Source organism: Mustela erminea, chromosome 14 (genome assembly GCF_009829155.1).
Source record: "Mustela erminea isolate mMusErm1 chromosome 14, mMusErm1.Pri, whole genome shotgun sequence".
NCBI classification, from domain to species: Eukaryota; Metazoa; Chordata; class Mammalia; order Carnivora; family Mustelidae; genus Mustela; species Mustela erminea.
The window spans coordinates 66,423,666-66,451,214 of NC_045627.1; the positions used below are offsets into that span (position 1 = coordinate 66,423,666).

The 27,549-nt window shown below is 41.1% G+C and overlaps 1 protein-coding gene across 6 annotated transcripts in view; it reads left to right on the top strand.

Moving 5' to 3' along the window:
• The first annotated feature begins 685 nt into the window (after window positions 1-685).
• CNNM2 (cyclin and CBS domain divalent metal cation transport mediator 2) overlaps window positions 686-27,549 on the top strand; it is a 154,921-nt gene continuing 128,057 nt past the window's right edge. For 2 of the 6 annotated variants that reach the window (XR_004278842.1, XM_032313644.1), the window contains exon 1: window positions 693-2,530. Coding sequence is in view for 3 of the 6 variants with exons in the window: in XM_032313644.1 (XP_032169535.1) it covers window positions 910-2,530 (1,621 nt within the window). In the remaining 3 variants the exon portion in view is untranslated. Of the gene's footprint in view, window positions 2,531-27,549 lie in introns of all 6 variants that reach the window. The other 4 variants (XR_004278844.1, XR_004278843.1, XM_032313646.1 and 1 more) reach the window with 4 other exon arrangements.

Below are 27,549 nucleotides of genomic sequence, written 5' to 3' on the forward strand. Positions count from 1 at the left end.
AGCATTGCAGGGTGTCCAAGTGGCCGGCAGGTGGCGCCAGGTGACCACAAGCTGCAGAGTGAGCGCATCCCATGGGGAGAACTGAGTGGCTCCAGAAGAAGCGGGTCGATAGGTGCCGGGGCCCCCGAGCCGCCACTTATCCCGGGCAGAGCGGCGCGGACAAGTAGAGGTGGGAGGCGCAGCCGGTATCCCGGCTTTTCAGGCAAATGTGCATCTTAGGACCTCCCTGGTCGGCTTTTCGGACTCCTGGGGCAGCTCCTCTCCGCGCGAACATTGAGCACTGCGGGAGACGGCAATGCGGTGCAGGGAAAACCGACCGCCTAGCGCCCCAGGACGTCAGCCCCACACGGTCTAGCCAGGTGCGGGAATCTACTACCGAGGCCCCTCAGGGAGAGCCAGACCCACAGACGGCCCCTTTTCATTGGTAGCTGGACTCGAGGCCCCGCCCCCTTTCGTACAGCTCTCATCTATGACTGGCTCTCGGGCCCCAGCTGGCCACACCTCCTCCCCTCGCACATACACAAGAGTCACGCGCCTTTCACTTGGAAACTTGGCGTGCTGAGGGGCACGGTGGCCTTCATCGCCCCACCCACCTACCTTGTTATTGGTCTGCGGCTCCACTCATGACCACGCCCCCATTCCAGCCCCCTGGCTGGGAGGGCGGGCACCCGCGCGTGATTGGCTGGTCCGCCTGCCTCTCGCTGGAGCGGCTGGCTCTTCCCCCTCCCTTTGCCCCCTCCCGCGAGTCTCCAGGTTCCTCAGCTAGCAGAGGCCGAGTCAGTGTCAGTCAGGGAGCCAGACTGCTGAACAGTGTGTGCGGACGCTCCGCTGCAATCTCGCCCAGGGGCCGGTGCCTGCGCTCGCGCCGCCGGGTGGGAAGGATGAAGCCGCAGCTGGAGCAGCCACCTTATGATTGGCTGTGGCGCTTGTGAACCCGAAGTAAAGATGGCGGGCGGGCAGGCAGCCGCCGCACTGCCCACTTGGAAGATGGCGGCGCGCCGCAGCCTCAGCGCCCGCGGCCGGGGGGTCCTGCAGGCAGCGGCGGGGCGGCTGCTGCCGCTGCTACTGCTGAGCTGCTGCTGCGGCGCGGGCGGCTGCGCAGCAGCGGGCGAGAACGAGGAGACGGTGATCATCGGGTTGCGGCTGGAGGACACGAACGACGTGTCGTTCATGGAAGGGGGGGCGCTGCGGGTGAGCGAGCGGACCCGGGTCAAGCTGCGGGTGTACGGGCAGAACATCAACAACGAGACGTGGTCCCGCATCGCCTTCACGGAGCATGAGCGGCGGCGCCACAGCCCGGGCGAGCGCGGGCTCGGGGGCCCCGCGCCGCCAGAGCCGGACAGCGGCCCCCAGCGCTGCGGCATCCGCACCTCCGATATCATCATCTTGCCCCACATCATTCTCAACCGCCGTACATCGGGCATCATTGAGATCGAGATCAAACCGCTGCGCAAGATGGAGAAGAGCAAGTCCTATTACCTGTGCACATCGCTCTCCACGCCAGCCCTGGGCGCCGGCGGCCCGGGGTCCGCGGGGGGCGCCGTCGGGGGCAAGGGCGGCTCCGGGGTGGCCGGGCTCCCGCCGCCCCCGTGGGCCGAGACCACCTGGATTTATCACGACGGCGAGGACACCAAGATGATTGTGGGCGAGGAGAAGAAGTTCCTGCTGCCCTTCTGGCTGCAGGTGATCTTCATTTCGCTGCTCCTGTGTCTGTCGGGGATGTTCAGCGGCCTCAACCTGGGGCTGATGGCCCTGGACCCGATGGAGCTGCGCATCGTGCAGAACTGCGGCACGGAGAAGGAGAAGAATTACGCCAAGCGCATCGAGCCTGTGCGCAGGCAGGGCAACTACCTGCTGTGCTCGCTGCTGCTGGGCAACGTGCTGGTCAACACCACGCTCACCATCCTGCTCGACGACATCGCCGGCTCAGGCCTCGTGGCGGTGGTGGTCTCCACCATCGGCATCGTCATCTTCGGGGAAATCGTGCCCCAGGCCATCTGCTCCCGGCACGGCCTGGCTGTAGGGGCCAACACCATCTTCCTCACCAAGTTTTTCATGATGATGACCTTCCCCGCTTCTTACCCGGTTAGCAAGCTGCTGGACTGCGTCCTGGGCCAGGAGATAGGCACTGTCTATAACCGGGAAAAACTGCTGGAGATGCTCCGGGTCACCGACCCCTACAACGACCTCGTTAAGGAGGAGCTGAACATCATCCAAGGGGCGCTGGAGCTCCGCACCAAGACAGTGGAGGACGTGATGACTCCGCTCCGGGACTGCTTCATGATCACCGGCGAAGCCATTCTGGACTTCAACACCATGTCGGAGATCATGGAGAGCGGCTACACCCGTATTCCAGTATTTGAGGGGGAGCGCTCCAACATCGTGGACCTCCTCTTCGTCAAAGACTTGGCCTTCGTGGATCCAGATGACTGTACTCCCTTGAAAACCATCACTAAATTTTATAACCACCCCTTGCACTTTGTTTTCAATGACACCAAGTTGGACGCTATGCTGGAAGAATTTAAGAAAGGTGGGAAATTTTCGTATCTTTCATTGGCTTGCCCTTTCTCTCTCCGTCCTCCTCCCTCTTTGAGCCCTCTACCCTCAGACCAACCCCCCAAGGCGAGTTGACCGGAATTTCTCCTCTGTCTTAATTGCGAAGTTCAAAGGGTGGCATGGATTTGGGGATGGATTGAACTAGTAAGCGCTTCTAGGTTTTTTAAAAGCATAAGGCTAACGCCACTGGCATTTTCGCATTTCAGAAAGCAGGCGTTCTATTTTCTGTGCATGATAACTGCCGGCACTCTCGTGTTGAGGGGTCTGCCGCAGTTCATTGCCCCACTCAGTGGGTGGGTGCAAATAGGAGCGAATGCCAGGCTCTGACATCTGACTGAGATATACTCAACTCAGGCGTTTGGAAAACATTTAAATCGTTTTTCTAAACCCAATGCGATCCTTTCCCTCCTCCTTTAACATTCACTGACATTTCAGAGATTGGAAGTGCATTTTCAGTAGCTCTGTTGCTGGTTGTCAGGCCACCTGTGGGGCAGATTGAGGTCTGCCTTTGAGGAGAGCGGATGGGTTAAGACAAATACCACCAAAAAGAGTCACTCATTAGGGTGTGACTTGCCTTAGCTAGAAAAGAGGTGTTTTGTGTGTGTGTGTTTTTTAAAGTAAAGTTAATTATTAATGTATGACTTGGAAAGCCTAGAGGTGAGTTAACCTTTTGTGAGGCTATCTTGTCTAGCTTTCTTCACCATTTGCTTATATTTACTTGACAAAATTTACCAAGCCAAGTGTGGTTTTGGCAGAAATCTTGCACATTTAACAGTGGGATGATGCCCTCTATTGTGGTTTATTTCTTTCTTGAGTTTTTTTCTGGTTAATAAGTGTTCTTTTTGACCTTGATCACTTGATATATTAAGTTGAAGCCTCTCTTCAAGTCAGTGCTCACTGTTCTGGGGAATTTTAACAGGGGAGAGTCCTGCAGAGTCTGATTTGCTCACCTGTCTTGCACGGTGGTATTTTTTGTTTGTTTCACTATGTAATGAATAGGCAAATAACAACTCACGCTATTATTACTGAAATTCTGTCTTTAAAAAAAGTTTCTAGTAAACAGTGTTGCCATTTGAAGGCCAGGGGCCTCTGAGCTGTTTAATTGCTGTGGTGTCAGTGCAGGTATTAAAATGTGTGTGTAAGCTTTAATGACTTGATAGTCCTCAAAACAAAGTTTTCCTTCTTCAGATCGAATTTTGAGCACTCAGAGCGGTCTCTCCACCGAAAAAGGCTGTGTGTAAGCAGTGACAGCTCATGGACGTGGTGAGCTGAACATCCCCATAGAGCGTGTGGTTGCCCTAATTCCATTCTCCTGGCTGAATGGTGTCCGCTCTGGAACAGGATCCCATTGCAGTAATTTTCAGATAAAGGAATAGAGCAGAATGTGCTTCAGTGATTGGCAATTTGCATTTAAAAGCAGAAGGAGATTCTTCTGGATTCTTAAACAGTAAAAAGAAACTGTCCATTATCTAGGTGAGAGAGCTTCATCCCGGGTGTCATTATCCTTTCACCGCTAAGCTGTTAATTAGAGCATCTGACCCATCTCTTCTTTCATTTTGCAATAATCTCTCTAGTACAGAAAGATACCTTGCAGTGCTTGAAAAATGCCTCTGAAATACTTTCTGTTGCTAGGTTTTGCAACATTGAGACAGATAATGTATCCCATGATTTTTTTAAATCAGAATGCTTGCCTATCTCCTGGTGGATTGAAACACTAGTGTGCTCTCCCTGCTGAATGAAGCCTTTTCTTCACTTCCATATCTTTTGTTCTCCGTGAATTTAGCTCTTCACCTGACAGCTTAAGACTCTTGCCCCTACCTCAGAATTTCAAAATCTGCATAATTTTGAAACTTGTTTTTGGTTGTCCTTGAACAATATTCCTATGTATTTTCTGTGGTTTATTTTCAGGAGCAACTTTTTCTCCCCAATGTTACCTCTCACAGTAGATAACTAAGTTACTAATATTTTCCCATGAATTTTTGAAAAATAGTAATACACAGGACTTTATTTTTTCCTTAACCAAAGTGATATGTTTGGTTAAGGAGGTAGTACAAGTTAAAGATACACTCAAGTTAGTGGCATGTTTTGGAAGAGCAGGTAAGGACAGCTGGTTACAAGTGAGAAATGTCAGCCATGATCTTAAAAGGATAGAGTGGGTGTTTGTTTCTTACACTTTAAGAACCATTGATTTTTCACCTTCCCTTTCTTGATCTTTTTTTGATGAGTTTGGCCACTTTAACCTTATGAACAGCTGTGTTAGTTCTTTCTTCCCTGTGAGTTATAATATTTCACCAGATATTGTTTTCTTTATTTTCTAATTCAATTTGGAATACTGTGAACAGTCAACCTTTATTGTTTTTTCTCTATTGAATAATGGTGTGTGGGATGGTGTGAAGGCTTTTTCTTCCTCTGTTTCCTTCCTTCTCCTAATAATACCACCTGTAACTCCCTTAAACTATTAGATCATTAATCCAGATCTCATTGAAAATTGCCCTTCCCAACTAAGAATGCCTGCCTTGAAGTCCTCTGTATAGAGCTGTACATCATTGGCATGAGTTTTGCTTTACCACCAAGGGGAATGGTTCGCGATGTGGAAAGACATGAAAAGCTACCTTTCTATAAGCATATGTGAACGTCTTCTTTCTACTGATTAGAACTTTTAGCCTGGCTACTTGGAAACTCAGCTTGCCTTGAGGTTGGAAGAAGTCATCATACTCATTTTACAGTTAGCTTATTGCTTATTGACTGTGTCAGGCCCAGAGCTGAATGCTTTACACGAATTACCTTGTTTCAGTCTCCTAGTGGCCAAGCGAAGCCTTTTCTCCATTTTACAAATGAGGAAATTGAGGCTCAGGTTACATGATTTGTTCAAGGTCACACAGTAATTTGTTGATTTGGGGTTTTAACTCAGGTCCGTGTGACAACCCAACTGGAGCTCTTTACCACTCTAGGCTTCACCATTGCACTGGTCCCCTGGATTATGATCTTATATTTCTGGTTTGAATGAGTGTGAAGTTTGGTCTTTTGTCAAAACATTGCTTCAGAGCTCGTTGGGCAACACTCACAGAAATGTGTTTAAACATATAGGTGGCTTTCAACCCAGTGCTTCTGTGATACTGTACTTAACAGTTGGTTTCCCCACTTTTGCCATTGAGACAAATCAGTTTTTTGGCCTGGGTGATCCTGAATCTAAAGAATTCTGTTTCCATGCCAAGCATCAAGTTTCATTTTGAAAATGTTTTATACTAACATTATAATGTACTAGTATGCTGCTTTACTGATATACTCTACAGCTTTTTTTCTAATAGCTGAAGCATGCAGTAATGTTTCACTCTTGTTTTTTATCTGCCCTGTTGCAAGGAGGACTCAAATTCAGTTTTGCGTTTTAATCTTGATTTTATTTGCATTTTTGTTGTCACCTATATAGTAATTGATTGCTAATGAGTATCCTTGACAGCTCTGCTGCTCTGTGTTCCATGCAGTTTTTCTCTTTTTCTTTTGTTACTTTTGCAGTTGCTAATAAATCTAAATAAGAGAATAAAAGTAAACCCCAGTAGAAGACTATGAGACTTCTAGAAAAATCGCCCTGAAGCGAAATTGTGGAGAGGAGGGGAAACAACATGGAAGGTTGCTGCCTTTGTATGCAGAAAGGAAACCAGAGGTTCTCCATTGACCTGACAAACCCTTCTTTGTAAAACATTGTGGACTCTTGGCCACTAGGGTTGAATTTGAAGAATTAGTAACCAGTTATCGTTGTTTTGTTTTGCTTTTTTTTCTTTTCACTTTGTAACAATTGCCTTCCAGTACTGCAGAACATGTGGTTTTATAGCTACTAGGGACTTAGCCAGGCTATCTTCTAGCTTTTCCTTAACTAGGAACAGGTAGGATCACCAGATAATGGTCCTTAAGGGAAGAGTGCGATGTGTACTTTTCACTTAAAACATTAGGTGTACAATTCTCTCTTCCTCTAACACAAGTCTTTCCATATCAGTGTGCTGAGAGTTTAATGTTGAAACTTTTTTTCCTCACCAAATAAAGTGTTCCACTTGCCTAGAATCTAGAAGGATGTTTTTCTTGGTGTTTTTTTTTTTTTTAAAGATTTTATTTATTTACTTGACAGAGAGAGATCACAAGTAGGCAGAGAGGCAGGCAGAGAGAGAGAGGAGGAAGCAGGCTCCCCGCTGAGCAGAGAGCCTGATGCGGGGCTAGATCCCAGGACCCTGAGATCACAACCCGAGCTGAAGGCAGCGGCTCAACCCAGTGAGTCACCCAGGCGCCCCTTTCTTGGTGTTTAAAGGCATGAATGATGGTAGGAATGGATGGGTGGATGTATTGGCTTCTGTGATCTTGTATCTCTAGTAACTTTGTACAGTAACGATGTTAAACCCCTATAATTTTGTATGTTTTTAGGTCATCACTATGAACTATCCAGCTAGTGTAGAATCAGAGGTAGAAGCAGGCAGGTTGAGGATCATTTCCTCCAGTGTTTGCAAAACTTACCAGATGATGAGAACCACTTGGATCACTTATTAAGAATAAGGTCCCAGGCCTCATGCAGGGGTGTCCTGAAACAGAATCTAGGGAAGGAGTCTTGGGACACATATTGTTAACAGTTACCCTACAGTCAGGTGAGTTTAGAAAATGTTGGTCTAGTCAACTTTGTAAATAAGGAAAGTAAACCCTGAGAAAGAGAGAAAGTTAAGTGATGGCTTAGGAACTACCCACCTGGTATACCATCAACGAGACTAGAATCCATGTCCGTTTCTAGATTGGAGTTCTTTCCATTCCATCAAGCAGGTCTTCTGGTCCCAAGTTAAAGGCAGAGTTTAGAAGATAGGGCCCCCAGTTACCAGAGTAACTGGTCAGAGTTAAAGGTATCTTTGTCATTGAAAAAGCAATATTCAGGTTTGCCGTTGGTTTTGGCCCAGCCATTTTGATGCCAATATTTTTGACATCCCAGATTCAAGCCATAGTTGACAGGCGTGTTGTTACACAGAAAATAAATCTGAACGTGTGAGCTCGTTTTATTTTAGCTTAATGCTTTGATTGCATTTTTTACTTTGCTGAAGTCAGACTAGCAAGGTATTTTAGGAAATGGATCTTGAGATAGCTTGAAGCCTTAGTAGTTAAATATTAGACATTTCATTTGAGTTCACTTGTTTTGGGTATCCATGAATGATGTGTTTTCTTTTCGATTGTGTCTTCTATGAGTGTAACTAAGATCGGATTTGGGACTTTAAGGCAAAACTTATTTGGCTTTTTAAATTTTTGTTCACAATACAAGACTGTAAATTTTCCATTGAAATATTCATCAAAGCATTGAAGTATGTGCCCCATTCATGCATCTGTCTGTGTCCCTTTAAAAAAAAAATAATATGTTAATTTCTTACCAAGAATCATGCCTGATTTGGGAGGTTGTTTGTGATAATAGGACCATGGAAGCTTGAGCATAGCTTTTTAGATCAGGAGATACCATAGTTGAATACTGGCTCTGACTTGGTATGGTTTGGATGAAACAGGGAAGGACCTTGTTCTGCTTTTCTCTTGGTGTTTGTGGGGATTACATACTACCAACCTTGCCCCACGGTGGCCCAGAATTATTTAAATTTTGAAACAGTCCAAACTACTGGGAGGGACCAGTTAATTTTAATTACTAGCAAATCTAAATATAATTTAAAATATCATTAACCAGGAAAACCCACAAAATAGCCTGAGCCAACATAATATTTGTGGTTTTATTTGTTCTTGAAATATTTAGACTTTAAAAAACAAATCTCTGGACTCCAGTTAGATATTTACTTTAATTCTGTACAAAGTAGTATATTTCTTTCTAGGGGGCCCTATCTTCTAAACACATATATTTAGTAGTAAACTTCAATTCCAGTAAGCTTGCTTGGAATAGTTTATTAAACTAAATACATGGAAATGGATGAGTAGGATTAAATACAATTTATTTTAGTATTCTTTTTTCACCTGCTTTTTCCAAGGACATCAATTAGAAACTCCACCAACATAAAAAAATCAGAAATCCTACCAATATTGAAAAAGAGAGGCACTAGGTGCGCCTGGCTGGCTCAATTGGTAGAGCATCTGACTCTTGATCTTGGGGTTGTGAGTTCTAGCCCACCTTAGGTGTAGAGATTACTTAAAATTTTTTTTTGTTGTTGTTGTGGTTGTTGTTTTTAGATGGTTTTATTAAAGCATGGGAACAGAAACTGTGGGGGCAGGAAGGACTGCCTAATCTTTTTTTTTTTTTTTTGAGTTTTTTTTGTTTGTTTGTTTTGTTTTTGTTTAATTTTAGAGATAGAAAGAGAGCAAGGGGGCGAGGCACAGGTCAGGGAAGAGAGAATCCCAAGCAGACTCCGCACTGAGTGCAGAGCCCATCTCAGGGCTGGATTCCATCACCCCCAAGACCAAGACCTGAGCTGAAACCAAGAGTCAGAGGCTCAACCAATTGTACTTACCCAGGTGTCCCCCAACCCAAAAATAAAATCTTAAAAAAGGAAAGAGACACTAAGAAGCATTCTTTCAAAATCACATACACTGGCAACTCTGGAATGTTTATACAGAGGGAATTTAGGGATAGCACACTTTGGTAGGGGGGGCTAGGGGACTAATAACAAGCACTCACTGTAGGTGATATGTTTATTAGATTGTCTTAGGGGTTGATGGAGATAATGGGGGTGCCGACCCCCCCCATTTTATATTAATACTACCACTGACTATAAGTACTGCTGTAATGATGGTGAGATCCTCATTTCTTTATACTTAACGAGGCCCCTTACTGTCAGACCTAGATGGGACTATTTCTGTCTTTGAATTTACATCCCGTGAGGAAGATACCACTTGCTAATGCAAAGGTTAAGAAAAACGTGCTCTTCCTAGATCTACTTTGGACAAGTAGATCAAGTAACTTACTCTCTTTAAGCCTCAGTTCTTTCCATAGTAAAATGGAATGTTTCCTGAGTCCTAGGATGCTTAGTAAGAACTAACGTGGTAATAAACATAAAAATGCTTCTAATAGTACCTGGTACTTAGTGCTCATTTAACCATTATTTTTGTGATGATGATGCTATTGGCTCCTCCTTGTTCTTGGTGTTTCTTTGTACTAGGTATTGCTAGTCAGGAGACACCTTGAGCCATGTGTGCTCATAGTTGTTATGGAATCTTGAAAGTGGCTAATTATTGGAGGTTTTTTCTTTTATTGTGAATTAATTCCAGCCTCTGTTACTTGTCTAACAGTTGCTGTTATTTGACAAGATGGCCACATGCATCCATATTTTGAAGGAAAACAGAATGATCAATTACACATTTTACCCTTCTTAGAGTTAGGGATGCTGAATTAAAACATCATTCTGGCTAGTATCAAAAGATAAGAAATAACCAGTGTTGGTGAGGTTGTTGCAAAAAATGGACCCGTGTGCACTGTTGGTGGGAATGTAAATTGGGGTGGCTGCTGTGGAAAAGAGTATGGAGGGTCTTCAAAAAAGTTAAAGTAGAAATACCGTATGGTCCACTAATTCCACTACTGGGTATTTACCCAAAGAAAATGAAAACACTAATTTGAAGAGATATAAGCACCATATGTTTATTGTAGCATTACTTAAGCATTACTTAATAACCAAATTATGGAAGTACCTCAGGTGTCTGTTGACCAGTCAATGGATAAAGAAGATCTGGTGTGTGTGTGTGTGTGTGTGTGTGTGTGTGTGTGTGTGTGTAAAATGGACTATTACTTAGCCATAAAAAAGGGTGAAATCTTGCCATTTGCAGCACAGTGGATGGATTTAGAGAGTAGAATGCTGAGTGAAATAAGTCAAAGAAAAATGCCATATGATTTCACTTGTATGTGGATTCTGAAAGACAAAACAAATGATCAAACAAAAAAGCAGGAATAGACCCATAAATATGGAGAACAAACTGGTGGTTGCCAGAGGTGAGGGGGCTGGGAGGGTGAGCAAAATGGGTGAAGGGGAGTGGGAGGTACAGGCTTCCAGTTATGGGATGAATGAGTCACAGGGATGATTGGTGTCACCTAGGGAACGTAGTCAATGGTACTGTAATTGTGTTGTATGGTGACAGGTGGTAGCTACCCTAGTGGTGAGCACGGCATGATGTATATAGAGTTGTGAAATCTCTGTTGTATACGTGAAACTAATATAATGTCAACTATACTTCAATAATAATAATAAAAATCCTCAATCTCTTTGACTAAGTGACTAAAAAAGACTACAGGGTTTAAAAGAAATAGAACAAGTGCTCACGGATTTTGGAAGCCCTTGAATAACCAAAGTTTGAAGCCTAAAAGGAAGATCTCAAATTACTTTGATAAAATCTTTTGACATTATATCAAAAGTGTAAAAAATGGTAATATCTACTATAGCAAATTTTTGTTGTTTATAGCAATGTAAATTTGTTATACTTTTGGAACGCAAACAGGAGTCATTAAAGTGTCCTACCCTTTGGTTTAGTAATTTTTCCCCTTCCGGAAATCTTAATTCAGTGATATAATTCAAGAGAAAAAAAAAAAGCTATGTTGGCTTTTCATGTTGCATGTATATTGCAACATTATCTATAAATAGTGAAAAATTGGAAATGTCTAACACTTCAAGGCAAGGCATGGAGGAGAGGGAGTTAAGAAAATTATAGATGTCAGCTAATTATAACTATTTAATGATAATAAAGCAATACAGGACATTTTGCATGGATTATAGGCGTGCAAAAATATTCAGTGTGCGGACTGAAGGGAAACATGGAAATAAGAAGAGTGGTTGATATGTTAGGATAGGGTGATCATAGCCAGTCTTTGCAAAAAAATCTTTCTGTTAACTTTGTACAGTAACATACTTAGGAGAAATTTAAGTTTGCTGAGACCATTATGAATCCTGATCTTGGGAAAACTGACCTTTGGTCATGTTAGGGAAACCATATTGTTCCATTTCTCCTTAGGGACATTTTACTGCTGAAACAAATGGTACTTTAAAAAATTTTTCAAATTGAGATATAATTCACGTATCATACAACTTGGTGGTTTTCAGTGTATTCATAAGGTTGTGCAACTGTTACTACTGTCTACTTCCAGAACATTTTCATTACTCCAAAAGAAACCCTGTACCTATTAGCAGCCACTGTCCATTCCCCACTCCCAACAGTCCCTGGAAACCAATTCATGTGGCCCCTTCTGCTGGTCTCTTTCACTTAGCATAATGTTTTCAGGGCTCATCCACGTTGTAGTGTGTATCAGTATTTAATTCCTTTTTATAGTCAAATAATATTCCATTTTATGGCTGTATATGTATACCACATTTTGTTTATCCATTTACCGGTTGTGGGACATTTAGGCTTTTTCTACTTTTCGGCCATTATAATTAATGTTGCTATGAATATTAGTATACATGTTTTTGTGGACATCTGTTTTCAGTTCTTTTGTGTATATATATACATAGGAGAAGGATTGCTGGGTAATGTGGTAACTCAATTTTCAACTGTTTGGGAAACTGCCAGACTGTTTTCCAGTCTCTGCACCATTTTACATTCCCACCAACAATATTAGGGGTCTAATTTCTCCATGTTTTTGCCAACTCTTTTGCTGTACTTTAAAATTAAAAAAAAAATAGGGGTTCCGGGGTGGCTCTGTTGGTTAACCATCTGCCTTCAGCTCAGGTCATGATCTCAGGGTCCTGGGATCAAGCCCCCTATCTGGCTCCTTGCTCAGTGGGGAGCCTGCTTCTCCCTCTCCCTCTGCCCCTCCCCACCTGCTTGTGCGCACTCTCTCTGTGTCAAATAAATAAAATATTTTTAAAAATTAAAAAAATAGGGTGCCTGGGGGGTTCAGTGGGTTAGGGCCTCTGCCTTCGGCTCAGTTCATGATCCCAGGGTCCTGGGATTGAGGCCCGCATCGGGCTCTCTGCTCAGCGGGGAGCCTGCTTCCTCCTCTCTCTCTGCCTGCCTCTCTGCCTACTTGTGATCTCTGTCAAATAAATAAATAAATAATCTTTTAAAAAAATTAAAAAAATATTTTTTATTATTATAGTCATCCAGGTGTGAAATAGTATCTCATTGTGGTTTTGATTTCTATTGCCCTGTTGTGTAATGGTGTTGAGCATTTCTTCATGTGCTTATTGGCCCTGAGCATCTCTGTGTGTGCTTATTGGCCCTTTGCATATCTTCAGATCCTTTGCCCATTTTAAAATTGGATTATTTATCTTTTTATTATTGTAAGAATTCTTTTTTAAAAGATTTTATTTATTTATTTGAGAGAGAGCGAGGGAGAGCACGCACATGCATGAGCCAGGGGAGGGCAGAGGGAAAGAATTTTAAGCAGACTCCCTGCTGATAATGGAGACTGAAACAGGACTTGATCTCAGGACCCTGAGATCTTGACTTGAGCGGAAATCAAGAGTCAGATGCTTAACCAACTGAGCCACCCAGGTGCCCATGACTTGCAAAAATTCTTCATGTATTCTGAGTACTACATCATGTATAGTTATCAGATATATGGTTTGCAAATGTTTTCTCTCATTCTGAGTTGTCTTTTCATTTTCTTGGTAGTAATCTCTAAAGCAGAAAAGTTTTTTATTTCGATGAAGTCCAGTTTATCCCTTTTTTCCTTCTGTTGTTTTGTCTTTATTGTCATGTCTAAGAATCCATTGCCTAATCCAAGGTCACAAAGATTTATGGCTCAATTTTCTTCTAAGACTTTCATATTTTAGCTCTTATATTTAGGCTTTTAATCCTAATTAATTTTTAATTAATCATAGTTTTATTTTTTAATTTAATTAATTTCTAATTTTTTAAATTAATCCTAGTTAATTTTTATATATGGTGTGAGGTAGGGGTCCAACTTATTCTTTTTTGTGTTGATACCATGTAAGTTATAGCACCATTTCTTGAAAGACTATTCTTTCTTCATTGAATTATTTTAACATTCTTGTCACAAGTCAATTGATCATAAATGTGAGGATTTATTTCTGGATTCTAGATTCTGTTTCACTGATCTGTGTGTCTTTCTTATGCCAGCAATACAGTGTTTTGGTTCTTGTAGTTTTATAGTAAGTTTAGAAACTGGGGAGTATGAGTTCTCCAACTTTCTTCTTTTCCATAATAGTTGTGGTTGTGAGGATCCCATACATTTCCATATGAATTTTTCATGGATCTTGTCCATTTCTGCAAAAAGGCAATTGGAGTTTTGATAGAGATTGCACTGAATCTGTAGATCAATTTTGGGAGTATCGCAATGTCAATAATATTAAATATTTCATCCATGAATATGGGATGTCTTTCCATTTATTTAGTTCTTCTTTAATTTCCTTCAGCAGTGTTTTGTGTATTTGCAGTCTTTTTGTTAAACAAAATACTTAGGAATAAATTTATTTTTTTTGATGCTCTTATAAATGGAATTGTTTATTTATTTCATTTTCAAGATTATTTATTGCTGATATATAGAATTCATTTTTGATCTTGTGTCCTGCCACTTTGCTGAACTCATTTATTAGCTAACAAATTATTCTTAAAATGTAAAAGTGGGGCACCTGGTGGCTCAGTCAGTTAAGCATCTGACTCTTGGTTTTGGCTCAGGTCATGATTTTAGGGTCCTGAGATCGAGTGCTGTGTTGGGCTCTATGCTCAGTGGGGAGTTTGCTTAAGATTGTGAGCCTGGTGGTGGATATTATGGAGGGCACGTATTGCATGGAGCACTGGGTGTGTTGCATAAACAGTGAATGCTGGAACACCTGAAAAGAAATAGAATAAAATAAAATGGAAAACAAATTTTAACTGAAATTTTAAGAGGGAAAAAGAAAAGATTCTCTCTTTGCCTTTCCCTTTGGCCCTCTTCCCTGAATGCACTCCCTCTAAAATAAATAATTCTTTCAAAAAGTATATAAGTGCTTTTTAAAAGCATGTGTTTTGGGATTTTTTTAATGTTTGTTTCATTTGATTGTAGTGAATTTTATATTTTCTAGAAAAAATTTTAGTCATTTTTACTTGCCACTTTCATATGTGTAGAGTGAAGGACCCTCTATGGGTTACTGACAATGCCATTCTTTGGGAAGTTTGATAAGAAAGAGTAAATTTTCCTCTTTCAGGTTAGATACAGGTTGGGGGAAAAGGCTGCATGAAATGTGTCAAAGAGACCAAAAATACAGTTGGCTAGAGCTTGGGAGTTTAAAGTTTATCTGTCTAATATTTAGAGTACCTTTGTGTCAGATTTGGGATCTGGGCTAGGAGATGAGCACAGAAAAGGCTGTTTTTGTTTGCTTAATATCTAAGGGGCTTCGTAGTGCCTTTCTTTTCCAGGCCATTTTACCAAGGGTTTACTTTGAGTCATTTTTAGAGACTAAGGAGAATCCTGGCATATAGTCTCTCTGCATTTTCTGCTGCCATCATCAGTATAATTTGTGAGGTTTTGGGGTACCAGGTAACCAGAAGAAACAAAATGAAACTCTCTGTTCTTTTTCTTCCTTTTCTTTCTTTCTTTCTTTTTCTTTTTAGGTGCTGGGGGTGGGGTGAAGGGGTGGTAATCTGAGAGGGAGAATGTTTTCCCATGCTAGCAAAGACACAGTGAGGGCATCATCTGATCTTTATGGGAGTGTGCAAAGCCTCAGTTTTTCCATTTGCCCATCTACAATCATTAAAAACAATGTGCTGACTCAACTTGGAGCTTCTGCAGAATGGCATGTAGGGCTTAGGCAGTCCTGAGAATCATGCAAGAGATGGAAATATTTGAGCAGGTTTTAAGAGGTAACATTAAAAACAGCTAGAACAAAAGAGCATGCTCTCACCTTTAATATTTGTTTCCTTTAGTCACTAGTCACTTTAGTCCTTTAGTCACTAGTATAACTCCTTGATGTAGTGAGTGGCAGGAGTAATTTGGTCTCCTCAGAGTTGATTCCTGAGCAGAGATATTTTCTTGCTCCAGTGGTTATTAAAGTTTAGGGGCATAGAATGGGTTGGGGTTGGGAGGGTGAGGTTCTGCTGGAGGCAAGTCACTTCCGTAAAATATTTTTGTAATCATAGTGTGTGGGCCATCTGCTTAGGTTTTCTTTCTTTAAACTTTGTATTTCCTTGCTCCTGTATACATACCTTTACCTAGAAGAATGTTTGCCAAAACGTTAACACTGACTACCTCTTAACGGTGGGTTTTAAGGAAGGACGTATATTTTTCTGTGTTGCTTCCCATTTTTTTTGAGTATGTATTTTGTAATGTTTTGGGGAATAAAATTTGTTAAAATGTTATCAAAGTAAATTTTGTAACATGAACCACTAATATAGATATTAAGTGATAGTATATTTGGGTGAAATTCATATTTTTTTCTTTAGGAAATGTGGAGTGTTTTGTCATAATGCAGTCATGCTGTCATTTGTGCCATTTATCGCCCTTATCAGAATCCTTAACCTTTGGGCGAAAGATGAATAGCATTTTAAACCTCATAAGTTGTATGTGTGAGTGTGTGTGTGTGTGTGTGCGCGCACATGTGCGTTGCACACCCATGTGTGTGCAAGCAGCTTAGTAAAATTAACTTTGTGTCACATTTGTTTTCAAAGCATATTATTACGTGACAAAATAGAGTTTGTTTGGGTTTGTGTCTGGACTGCCTGGAATGAAGCTGTTTGATACTTGGTTGCCCTTAGTAAATCAAGGATTGGTGAAGTCGTTCAGTTTCACCTAGATTTGTGCTTTGGGCGTAAAGCTTATAATCTCAAAACACTTCTCATTTGGAGATTGAGTCTGAAAGCTGATGTTTCCTTTTATCTGTAGAAGTCATCATTGTGAATACAGTGATGGTCATTAAAAGGAGACAAAAAAATAAAAGGAATGTTATGGAGGCACTTATGCTTGAAGCTCAGTGGTTTCCAGTCTTACACATTTTGCTAAAACAAAGACATTTTAACTTTGAGGAAGATCAAGGTTTTGTTTTGTTTTGATTATATGCATATAAAATTGAACACCTATTATACATCATTTATCCCAGACAGATAAAAAGGTGTGATCTTCTTTTTTTGAATGTGTACGGGAACTTTATAGAATAAGTTAGCTGTCATTTAGGTGTCTTTCCTAAAGTCTGTTTTTATTTTATTATTTTATTTATTTATTTATTAAAGAGTTTATTTTTAAGTAATCTCTGTACCCAATGTGGGGCTTGAACTCATAACCCCGAGATTGAGAGTCACATGCTCTTCTGACTGAGCTGGAAGGGCATCCCCTGAAGTCTGTTTTTATTTTTTTTAAATATTAATGTATTTTAATTTATTTAGGATTTTATTTATTTATTTGAGAGAGAGAGAGCATGAGCAAGGGGAGGACCAGAGGGAGAGGGAGAAGCAGGCTCCCCACTGAGCAGGGAGCCCCATGCGAAGCTTGATCCCAGGACCCTAAGATCATGATCTTAGCTGAAGGCAGATGCTAACCTACAGAGCCACCCAGGAGCCCCTAATTTAATTTCATTTAATTTTTTAGAGTTTTATTTATTTATTTTAGAGAGAGGGAGAGCGTGTATGAGGGGGAGAAGCAGAGGAAGAGGGAGAGAGTATCTCAAGCCACCCCCTTCCTCCATTGAGTGGGGAGCCTGACATAGGGCTATATCCATGACCTCTAGATCACAACCTGAGCCCAAATCACCGAAATCAAGAGTTGGATGCTCAACCAACTAAGCCACCCAGGAGACCCTGAAGTCTGTTTTTGAATGACATAAAATAATGATGATGGATTTTGCCTCTATTCCTTTTACCTAACTACCCAAGGAAACAAAGCACTTTAGGAAGAGAAACTGATGTTTGCTTTACTTACGAACAGTATTGCTCTGAAATAGTCCCATGCATATTAGACAAATCTGTTATTTACTCAGTTCCTTGAGGTTTAAAAATACATAAACGTTTTGATAGGGTTCCTCTGCAGTGACGCTCATCACTTGCCCTGGAACGTCCAGCCAGCATTTAAGCACAAGCCTCTTAAATGTGAATGGACACCAGACATCTCTGGATGTTTGAGGAGAGCCTCCAATAGTTTCATAGTGAGACTAAACAAACAGAAAAGAACCTTAATTGACTTAAGCTGGTTTAGCTCACATTAGCTAAAATCCAACAAACCGGCAGTTATTACTATGGGTATTACTTTCTTGGTGACCTCTTAAGACTACTTACCAAACCAGCAATTAGTGGCCAATGTGAAGACTTGCTGCCTCTTTGTGCACAGCATAGGTAGAATCTTCCTGTATTCATTCAGCCCACCTGCTTGAGGCTCCCAGCAGGGCTGACGTTCGTGAATACTCCCATAGGCTGGCTCAGCTTCCGCACACATTCAGAGGCTATGCAGGCATTTCTGGCAGAGTTTTGTGTCTTGGGAAATCATTACCTGGTTATTTTTCTTTTCTGCTTTTACTGCAGGATTTCCTAAGGCAGAGTAGGTATTTCCTCTTCCTTGCCCCTGATGGATTCATCTTTAATCTTCTACAATATGGCTTCAAACTGTCAAAGCCAGTGACTTCCTTTATTGCCAGATCTACATCTTGGTGGTCATCCTTCCCAGGCTCCTTGCCTCCCTTGCTGTTTTTGGCACTAAGGCGAGGATCCCTCTTCTTTCCAGCTTAACTCTGGTGGCATGATACAGCCCAACCTTGATTCTCCTCCTGTCTCTCTCTGACTTCTTCATTTTAGCTTCTGATTTCTTCCTTCCATTTCTAATTGAGCATTCAGAAAGGGTTAGTGAGATTTATCAGAAGAGGAAGAGAAATCACCTTCTCTCTGCCACGGGATGACACGGTGAGAAGGCATCCACCTTTAAGCCAGGAAGAGGGCTCTGGCCATGCATTAAAATCGGATAGTACCTTGATCTTGGACTTCACAGCGTCTGTTGTTGACACCGGCTGTCTGTGGTATTTTGTTACAGCAGCCTGGCTAGTACATTGTCTTTTTACCTATCCAAATAGGATGAAAAAGTGATAAAAACAAGATGAGTAAGCTCTAGATGTCTGCTGAGTAACACTGTACCTATAGTTTACAATACTATATTGTATACTTACAAATTTAAGAGGGTAGATCTCACGTTGAGCACTCTTACCATAATAAAAAAACATTGGAAAAAATGATCATATACAATTATCAAAACCCCAGGAGATGTGGACCTTCTCTGATTACATCTCCTACTGCTTCCTCCCGACTCCGTTTCAGCCTCACTGGCCTAGTGGCTGTTCTTGAGGGCTGAAGGCGCTCTACGCATGCTCCAGCCTTTAGGGCCTCTGTGATTGTGGTTCCCTCTTCCCGGAATGCCATTTCCCAGACAGCTTTGTGGTTCTCTCCCTTCCTTCCTTCGGATCTTTAATCGCATTTCACCGTGTCAGTGAGGCCGGCAGTGTCTGTGGTCTTCCAACCTAAAATTTCAGTGTGTCCCCTGTAATACCTGCCGGCTTTCCCTTTGTTCTTTTTTCTTCAAATGCCCTATACTATATCTTTTGCTTACTATTACATTAAATTTTTTTTTTTTTTTTTTTTTTTGCCTGTTTCTCCCACCAGAACTTATGCCCCACGAGGGCAGGAACTTGTGTCTGTCTTATTCCCTGCCATATTCCACAACAGGTCCTGGCACGTAGATGCTCAATAAATATTGTTGAATGATTGAAATGAATATTATTGTGGGCGTGGTGTGATACAAGTACTCTTCTATAACGTCAGTGGTAGTGTTAATTGGTATAATCTTTTGGAAAGTCACTTAGCAACGTGCTGAAGAACCTGTTGCTTTTTGTGTGTCCCCGTATCGCTCCACTTCTAGGAACCTGGCTGCAAGAACAAATCAGAAGCGCACACAAAACTTAAAATGCAGAGATGCTTGTGTAAATGTATTAATTTTTTTAACTGTTACTAATTTTTTAAAAATTGTGGTACACACAAGATAGAATTTACCATTTCTATTTGTACAGTTCAGTAGTGTTAATTATATTCATATTGTTGCACGAACCAATCTCCAGAAGCCTTTTCATCTGCAACTCTGTGCCCATTAAATAGCTCCCCAGTCCCTCTCCTCCCCTGCCCTGGCAACCACCATTCTATCTTGTCTCTGAATTTGACTCCAGTAGAAACATTGTATGAATGGAATCATACAGTGTTTGTCATTTGTGACTGGCTTATTTCACTTAGTATAATGTCCTCAAGGTTCATCCAAGGTGCAGTGTGTGTTAGGACAGTCTTCCTTTTCAAGGCTGAATAATATTTCTTTGTATGTACATACTATCTTTTTTTAATCCATTCATCCATTGGTGGACACTTGTGTTGCTTCCTGTTTACTGTTGTGAATAGTGCAGCTGTGCACATAGGTGTGCAAGTATCCATTCACATTCGTGTGTTAGTTCTTTGGGATATATACCCAGAAGTGTAATTGAAGGATGATATGGTTATTCTATTTCTAATTTTTTAAGAAACTGATCATTTTTTAAAATAGCAAAAAATTAGGGGCGTGGGTTAGTTGGTTAAGTGTCTGACTCTTGGTTTTAGCTCAGATCATGATCTCAGGGTTGTGAGATCGAGCCCCTCCTTGATCTCTGTGCTGGGTGTGGAGCCTGCTTAAGATTCTCTCTCTCCTGGGCATCACAGTGGATTAGTTTGTTAAGCCTCGGAATCTTGATTTCAGCTCAGGTCATGACCTCAGGGTTAGGGTTGTGAGATCCAGCCCCTTGCCCAGCTCCATGCTGCGCAGGGAACCTGCTTAGATTCTCTCCCTCTCCCTCTGCCCCTCTACCCCCACCTCTAAAAAGAGGAAACCTTTAAAAGAAAATAGCAAAAAAAAAAAAAAATTATGAGCAAAGCAATCTAAAAATCCAGTTGAGGAATGGTTAAGCAAATCTGGGTATGTATACATGATACAGCCATTTAGAATAGTCTTTTAAAATTAATTAATTAATTAATTAATGAGAGTGAGAAACCAGGGGAAGGGGCCGAGGGAGAGAATCTCAAGTAGATTTCCATGCTGAGTGGGGAGCCCGACACAGCGCTTGGTCTTACCACCCTGAGATCATGACCTGAGCAGAAATCAAGAGTCAGACATTTACTGACTGAGCTACCCAGGTGCCCCCACATTTTTTTAAGTTTATTTTTTTTAGTAATCTCTACACCCAGCATGGGGCTCGAACCCACAACCCCAAGATCAAGAGTCACATGCTCTTCCTACTGAGCCAGCCAGGTACCCGTAGAGTAACATGTGTAAGGTTTTTATAATAACATGGGTTATTTTAAGTGAAAAGAGTGACAGGGTCTCATTTAAGTTTTGAAAACTATAGAAAAATTGGTGGAAATACACCAAAATATTAATAATAATACTTTTTTTGTGTTTTCTAAATTACATAAGCATTGCACTTATTTAGAGTAAAAATAAAAAAAAAAAACCCAAAACAAAAACCCTATGAGAGTCCCCATTATCTACTGTATAGAAACCAAGCCCTAGGGGTGCCTGGGTGGCTCAGTGGGTTAAGCCTCTGCCTTCGGCTCCGGTCATGATCTCAGGGTCCTGGGATGGAGCCCCACGTCGGGCTCTAGGCTCAGTGGTGAACCTGCTTCCCCCTCTCTCTCTGCCTGCCTCTCTGCCTACTTGTGATCTCTCTCTATGTCAAATAAATAAATAAAATCTTTTAAAAAAAAAAGAAAAAGAAACGAAGCCCTTCCAGAGTTTATTGAGGTCTTTATACTTTGACTTTAGTCCACATTTGTACCTTCAGTCAGAAAGGGCTAATCTCATAACTTCATATGTAACACATGTATATGTATACACATGTGTGTCTGTATCAGCATACATGTGTTTGTGTGTACCTATGCCCTAGCCAGTACTTCTGATCTCATCCCTCTCCTAAAAGACAGTTCTGCCCACTTAAAACTTCTCTGCCTGTAATACATAGTTAAACTTTCATTTTTTCCTGAAAGCTCTGCTGATAATTATGTGCCAGAATTAATATCTCATTTCTTAATTCTTTTCAGTCTCCAGATTGCTACTTCTGTATCTCTTAACACTGCCTGTCTAGAAGATTCACCTTGCTTTTCTCTGCTTATGTAATTTCCACTCATTTTTTTCCATGCAACTTTTTATTTTGAAAAGAATTGCAGCACAGAAAAAGTTTAATGTATGTGCTGCGGAAGCTGCCACGTGTTTCTTTTTCTATGTATACATATGAATGTATTTGTATCTGTGTATGTATACATATATATGTATCTTTTTTTCCTGAACCATTAGTCATTAGAAAGTAGGTTGCAGATATCTTGCTGCTTCACTCTGAAATACTTCAGCATGTATTTCTTCAAAAGAAATAGTTTCCTTAATCACAATACCATTATCACACTCAGGAAACTTAGTATCAGTACAGACATGTTTAATATTCAGTCCATAGTCATTTAATTGTCCTATTTTTTGGTGTTCTTTCATCTAGAATAGCTCCCTTTCCTTTTTTCTTTCATGACATTGACATTTTTGGAGTCCAGGGTAGTTGATTCTGTAGAGTGTTCCACAAAGGGATTTGTCTAATTTTTTTCCCTCTCATAATAAGAATCAAGGTTAAATCTTTCTTTTTTTTTTTCCCCAAGAATACAGCATTGTAAAGTTCCTTTCTCCTTTAATAATTAATGAATAATCTGTCGAGTGATATTTTGAGATTGTATACATATCCTGGACCCCCCAGACTTTCATCCATTGGTTTTGGCATCTTACTCCTTTCCAAGTGTGTAATTCTGCAAGGTCACCTTTGTCCATCTTTGTATATAGTAGTATGTTCCTCCTTGCGTTCTAGCATGAACATGGGTGTTTGAGGTAGGAAGAGATTATAGTGAATCCAGTTCAAACACCTTATTTTCTAAAGGAACATGAAGTGATTTGCCCAAGAGCAATTGTGCAGTGACAAAGTTAGGACTAGAACCTACATTTTCTGGTTCTTACACCAGTCCTCTTTAGACCTGCCTCTTAGTGACACTTACCCAATAATACAAAACATAAAACAAATATCTACTATCTCAAATAGAGTATAAGTTTTTTGCAAGTAGAAAGAAAGCATATGTTGATTTTTCTTTTGCATGGATTCTTTCATTCATTTATTCCATAGAGGGAAATCAGCCTCTTCTCCCAGCCCGTCCCTCCCATATGGAGCTCCAGCCACACTGAGGTAGAGCTGTTCTCTCTCACCTCTGTCTTCCTATGTGCTGTTCTTTTGGCTGGTAACAGTCTTCCTTACCTTCTCTATTTTATGTATTTTATTTTTTATTTGCTGACAGATTTTATTTTTGACACATATCACTTACGTTTCAGGTATATAGTGTAATGTTTAGACACATATATGCATTGTGATGTGGCTACTGCAATCAGATTAATTAACATATCTATTATCTCCCATAGTTAACTCGTGTGTGTGTGTGTGTGTGTGTGTGTGTGTGTGTGTGTGTGTGTGTTGAGAACACTTGAGATTTACTCTCAGCAAATTTCATTATAGAACAGATTATTATTAACTGTAGGGATTCATGCTGTACATTAGGTTTCCAAAACTTTTTATCTTATAACTGAAAGTTTGTACCTTGGATTAACATCTTCCCTTTTCTCTTACCACCCCGAGCCGCTGGTAACCACCATTTTACTTTCTGTTACCAACAGTTCCATTTTTCTTTTCTTTTCTTTTCTTTTTTTTTTAAGATTCCACATATAAGTAAAATCATGCAAGATTTTTCTTTGTGCGGCTTATTTTACTTAGCATAATGTCCTCTGGGTTCATCCATGTTGCAAATGGCAGATTTCCTTCTTTTTAAAGGCTGAATAATATTCTGGTGTGTGTGTATGTGTGTCTGCATAACATTTTCTTTCTCTGTTCACCTATTGATGGACACTTAGGTTGTTTCCATATCTTGGCTATGGTGAAAAAACTGCAATGAACTTGAGAGTGTAGGTATCTTTTTGAGATTGTGATTTTATGATTTTATTTTATTTCCTTTGGATATATACCCAGAAGTAAGATGACTGGATCATAAGGTAGTTCTATTTTTAGTTTTTTGAGGAGCTTCCATACTGTTTTCCATGCTGGCTGTACCAATTTGCATTCCCACCAACAGCGCACAAGAGTTCTCTTATTCTGCACGTCCTCTCCAACACTTGTTATCCTTTGACTTTGCGATACTAGCCCTCAGTAGGCATGAGGGGGATAGCTCATGATGGTTTTGATTTTATTATCCCTGGTTAGGGATGTTGAGCATCTTTTCATATACCGCTTGGCCATTTTGATGTCTTCTTTGGGAACGTGTCCATTCACTTCCTCTGCCCATGTTAAAAATTGAGTTATTTGGGGCACCTGGGTGGCTCAGTGAGTTAAGCCTCTGCCTTTGGCTCAGGTCATGATCTCAGGGTCCTGGGATCGAGCCCCGAATCAGGCTCTCTGCTTAGCAGGGAGCCTGCTTCCTCCTCTATGCCTACCTGTGATCTCTCTGTCAAATAAATAAATAAAATCTTAAAAAAAAAAAAGCCTAAAATGACTTAAGCATGCATGCGTGTGTGTGTGTGTGTGTTTAATTGAGTTATTTGGGTTTTGCTCTTGAGTTGTAGGAGTTTCTTATATATTTTGGATTATCTTATATATTTGGATTATTATATATTATTTGGGTTATTATTAAGCCCTCATCAGATACATGGTTTGCAAAAATTCTTTTCCATTCCATAGGCTGCCTTTTTATTTTGTTGACTGCTGTGTAGAAGCCTTTTAGTTAGACGTAGTCATACTTGTTTATTGTTGCTTTTGTTGCTTGTGCTTTTGGTGTCAGTTCCAAAAAGTCATTGCCAAGACTGATGCCAAGGAGGCTTTCTCTTACTTACCTTCTGTTTTTTTTTTATTGTTACGTGAACTGAGTTGAGCTCTGCAGAGGAGGCCTTTACCTACCTATCTTTAGGCTGAGTTAGGTACCCTCTTTTGTTATTATAGGACCCTGTTCTTACCTCATATATCCCATGTGGTTCTCTTTTTTCTTTTGGTAATTGTTGTTTACAGTTATATTTCCTTTTGCTGGACTGTGAGCTCATTGAGATCAGGAATTTTGTTTAATTCATCTCTGGGCTTGCCATTTAGAGTGCTCAGTCAGGGTTTGCTTAGTGAAGGCCTTTCAGCTCTGCGGTCATTGATTGCTTTACCATAAAGATATGGTTGAGACTCAGACTCCATGTCCCTGAAGTTCTAACAGCTTCCCTAAATATTTGTGTGGAGGACAGTGTAGAAAGTGGAAAGCTACCTCACATGTTACGTAAAACCATTATAAACTTGGGGCGGGGGGGGGTGCCTGGGTTAGTGTCCATCTTCCAATTCTTGGTTCTAGCTCAGATCATGATCTCAGGGTCCTGAGGTCGAGGCCCCACGTCGGGCTCCGTGCTCAGTGGGGAATCTGCTTGGGATTCTCTCTCTCCCTCTGCCCCTCCCCCCTCACATGCACATGTGCATGCGTGCTCTCACTCTCTCTTTTGCAAAAAAAAAGAAAGAATGATATAATCAGTGCTAGAGGGAATATTATGACGTGCTTTAACAATAAGAGGATGGAGGTGTTTTTAGGGCTGTGTCAAAGGAGGCTAAAGGCTGAGGTATGGGTCAGAACATTTCAGTTGGAAGGAACCATATTGAGAAAGGCACAGAATCTGAGAAATTGTGTTTGGGAGAATTTGAGCTGTTGATTTGACTAGCTTTCAGGACTTTTTCTGTCTGTATCGTATACACATAGATCGTTCTTTGTACATACTGATTGGCTGTCCTTAGTGTTTTCCACTTTGCTTTTAGGGTACATTTATTGATACTAACTGAACATATATATTGCTAGAAAAGTCTCTTGTTTGGGCAATTTCTACCATGCAAGACTTTTTAAAGCCCTTGTGGTAGCTGTTGTTCCAGCCAAAGTACTGTTGTTAAACGTCTGTTCTCCACTGCTGAGGCAGTGGTTCTAGGTTAGATTGGTTAAGCCTCAGAGGAAGTAGATTAATCATTGAAAACCCATGAGGCATTACTGCTTGAATTCTGAATTTTCAGTGTTTTCTGTAGCTTGAAGGTGTGACTTAATTCCTCTGCTTCACACCTGGGATAGGACTTCAGATGCCACGGAGAAAGGGCTGGGGACCTCAACATGGTTTTATTTTCCAGCTATTTACTTTTCAAATAAGGAGAAACCCCTGCAACATACCAATATAAGGTACAAACTTGGGGACAATAATATTGTGTCCTGGGGAAGAACAAAACACATTTTTTTTCTTTTCCTTTTTTTTTTTTTTTTTTTTTTAAATTGAAAGTCTAGTTGACCTACACTATTATATTAGTTTTGGGTGTACAACATAGTGAATCAAGATTTACATACGTTACGAAACAATCACCATAATAAATCTAGCTGCCATCTGTCACCATACAAAGTTGTTAGCTTTTATTAACTATATTCCCTATGCTGTACATTGTATCCCCTTGTCTTATTTTATAACTGGAAATTTGTACCTTTTAATTCCCTTTCCTATTTCCCCATTCCCCCACCCACCTCCCCTCTGACAAACACCAGATTGTTCTCTGTGTCTGTGAGTCTGTTTCTCTTTTTAAATCATGCATTTTTAATGTGTTAGTGTCCATTTTTTCCTTTAAAATCTTCTTGTGCTTATATTTTGAACAACTCTTAATCAAATGCCAGAATTCTGTGCTCACATTAAATGTTGCTAAGACCGGAAATGGGAACCATTAAAGAACTGGTTTTTTTCTTATAAATACCGGCTTACTCTGAACAAGATTATAGTTACTAACCTCGTTGCCATAAATTCTCCAGTCATATGTTTTGTAATCCCTTCTCTGGCATACATTTTAATCGTTTTCTTACTGCTTCGTAGGTACTCTAATCCCTGTAGAGTTTCCAGGTTTTAAAATAAACCTGTAAAAGGTTCAGTTTTATATTTGATAGCCTTACTTCATGGTGTTCCAAAGCAGTGACTAAGTTCAGGCAGGCAAAAAGCTTTGGATGCGGAATGCCTTTGTTTCTACGTTTTAGAAAAATGTACTAGATTTCCAGTGTTTCAGATCCTGATGGTTTTACATACTGGCTTTACAATCCTACATACTAGGATTTTAAAAATATTTGGACATATTTATAAAGAAGAAATGTTGGAAAACACTGAAAATACACAATTAAAAACACCGGTCTCTTATCATTTTCTGTCACCAAGTTTTGAGAGATCTCTTCAATTTTGAAACCTATACTGTATTTCTTTTGGTGAGTAAGACTATCATAGTCCTCTCGGAGCCTACCATTTAGTGGAAGAGACAGACAGGACTCAAACAGTCATGCAGATAAACCTGCCATCACAGGATGTACTCAGGAGGAAAAGTGCTTGGTGCCTTGAGAGAACATTGGCAGGTGAGGGAAGGAAGTGACTTGAGATCTGACAGATCAGTAGGAGTTAGTAGGGCAAATCTGGGTGTGGAGAAGAGACTATTACAGGGAGATGTGATAATGTGGGAGGTAACATTGTATATTCAAGGAACTGGAAGAAGATGAGTGTGGCTAGAACACAGAGAATTTGTATGTGTTGGCAGGTCGGGCATGGCCCAAAATGCAGCCAGAGGAGTGAGCAGCACCATGCCCGTCAAGCCATTGGACGCCATACTAAGCGTTCTAGCGTTTCTCCCCGGGCAGTAATTTGTCTTTGGAGCTTTGAGGGTGTATGAATATGACGTGGTAAGAGTTGCATTTTGAAAACATCACGGTTTTCTCTGTGGAAAATGCGTTGGAGAGCAGTGAGGAAGGACGCAGAGGGGCTGGCATTTGGGGGCTATTGCAGAAGTCTGGTGAGAGCTCGTGCGCTGGGCCTGCCGAGGTGGTGGCTGGGATGGAGAGAGGCGGGCCGGTTCTGGAGATGCCGAAGAAGACAGGACTTGACCAAACTCCTTTTCATTGATACTGACAGACAGACAAAATATGGGGACTATCTCTGAAACTGAGGCCTGAAGAATCAAAGGCCACGTGATCAGTGAGCAGAAGCAT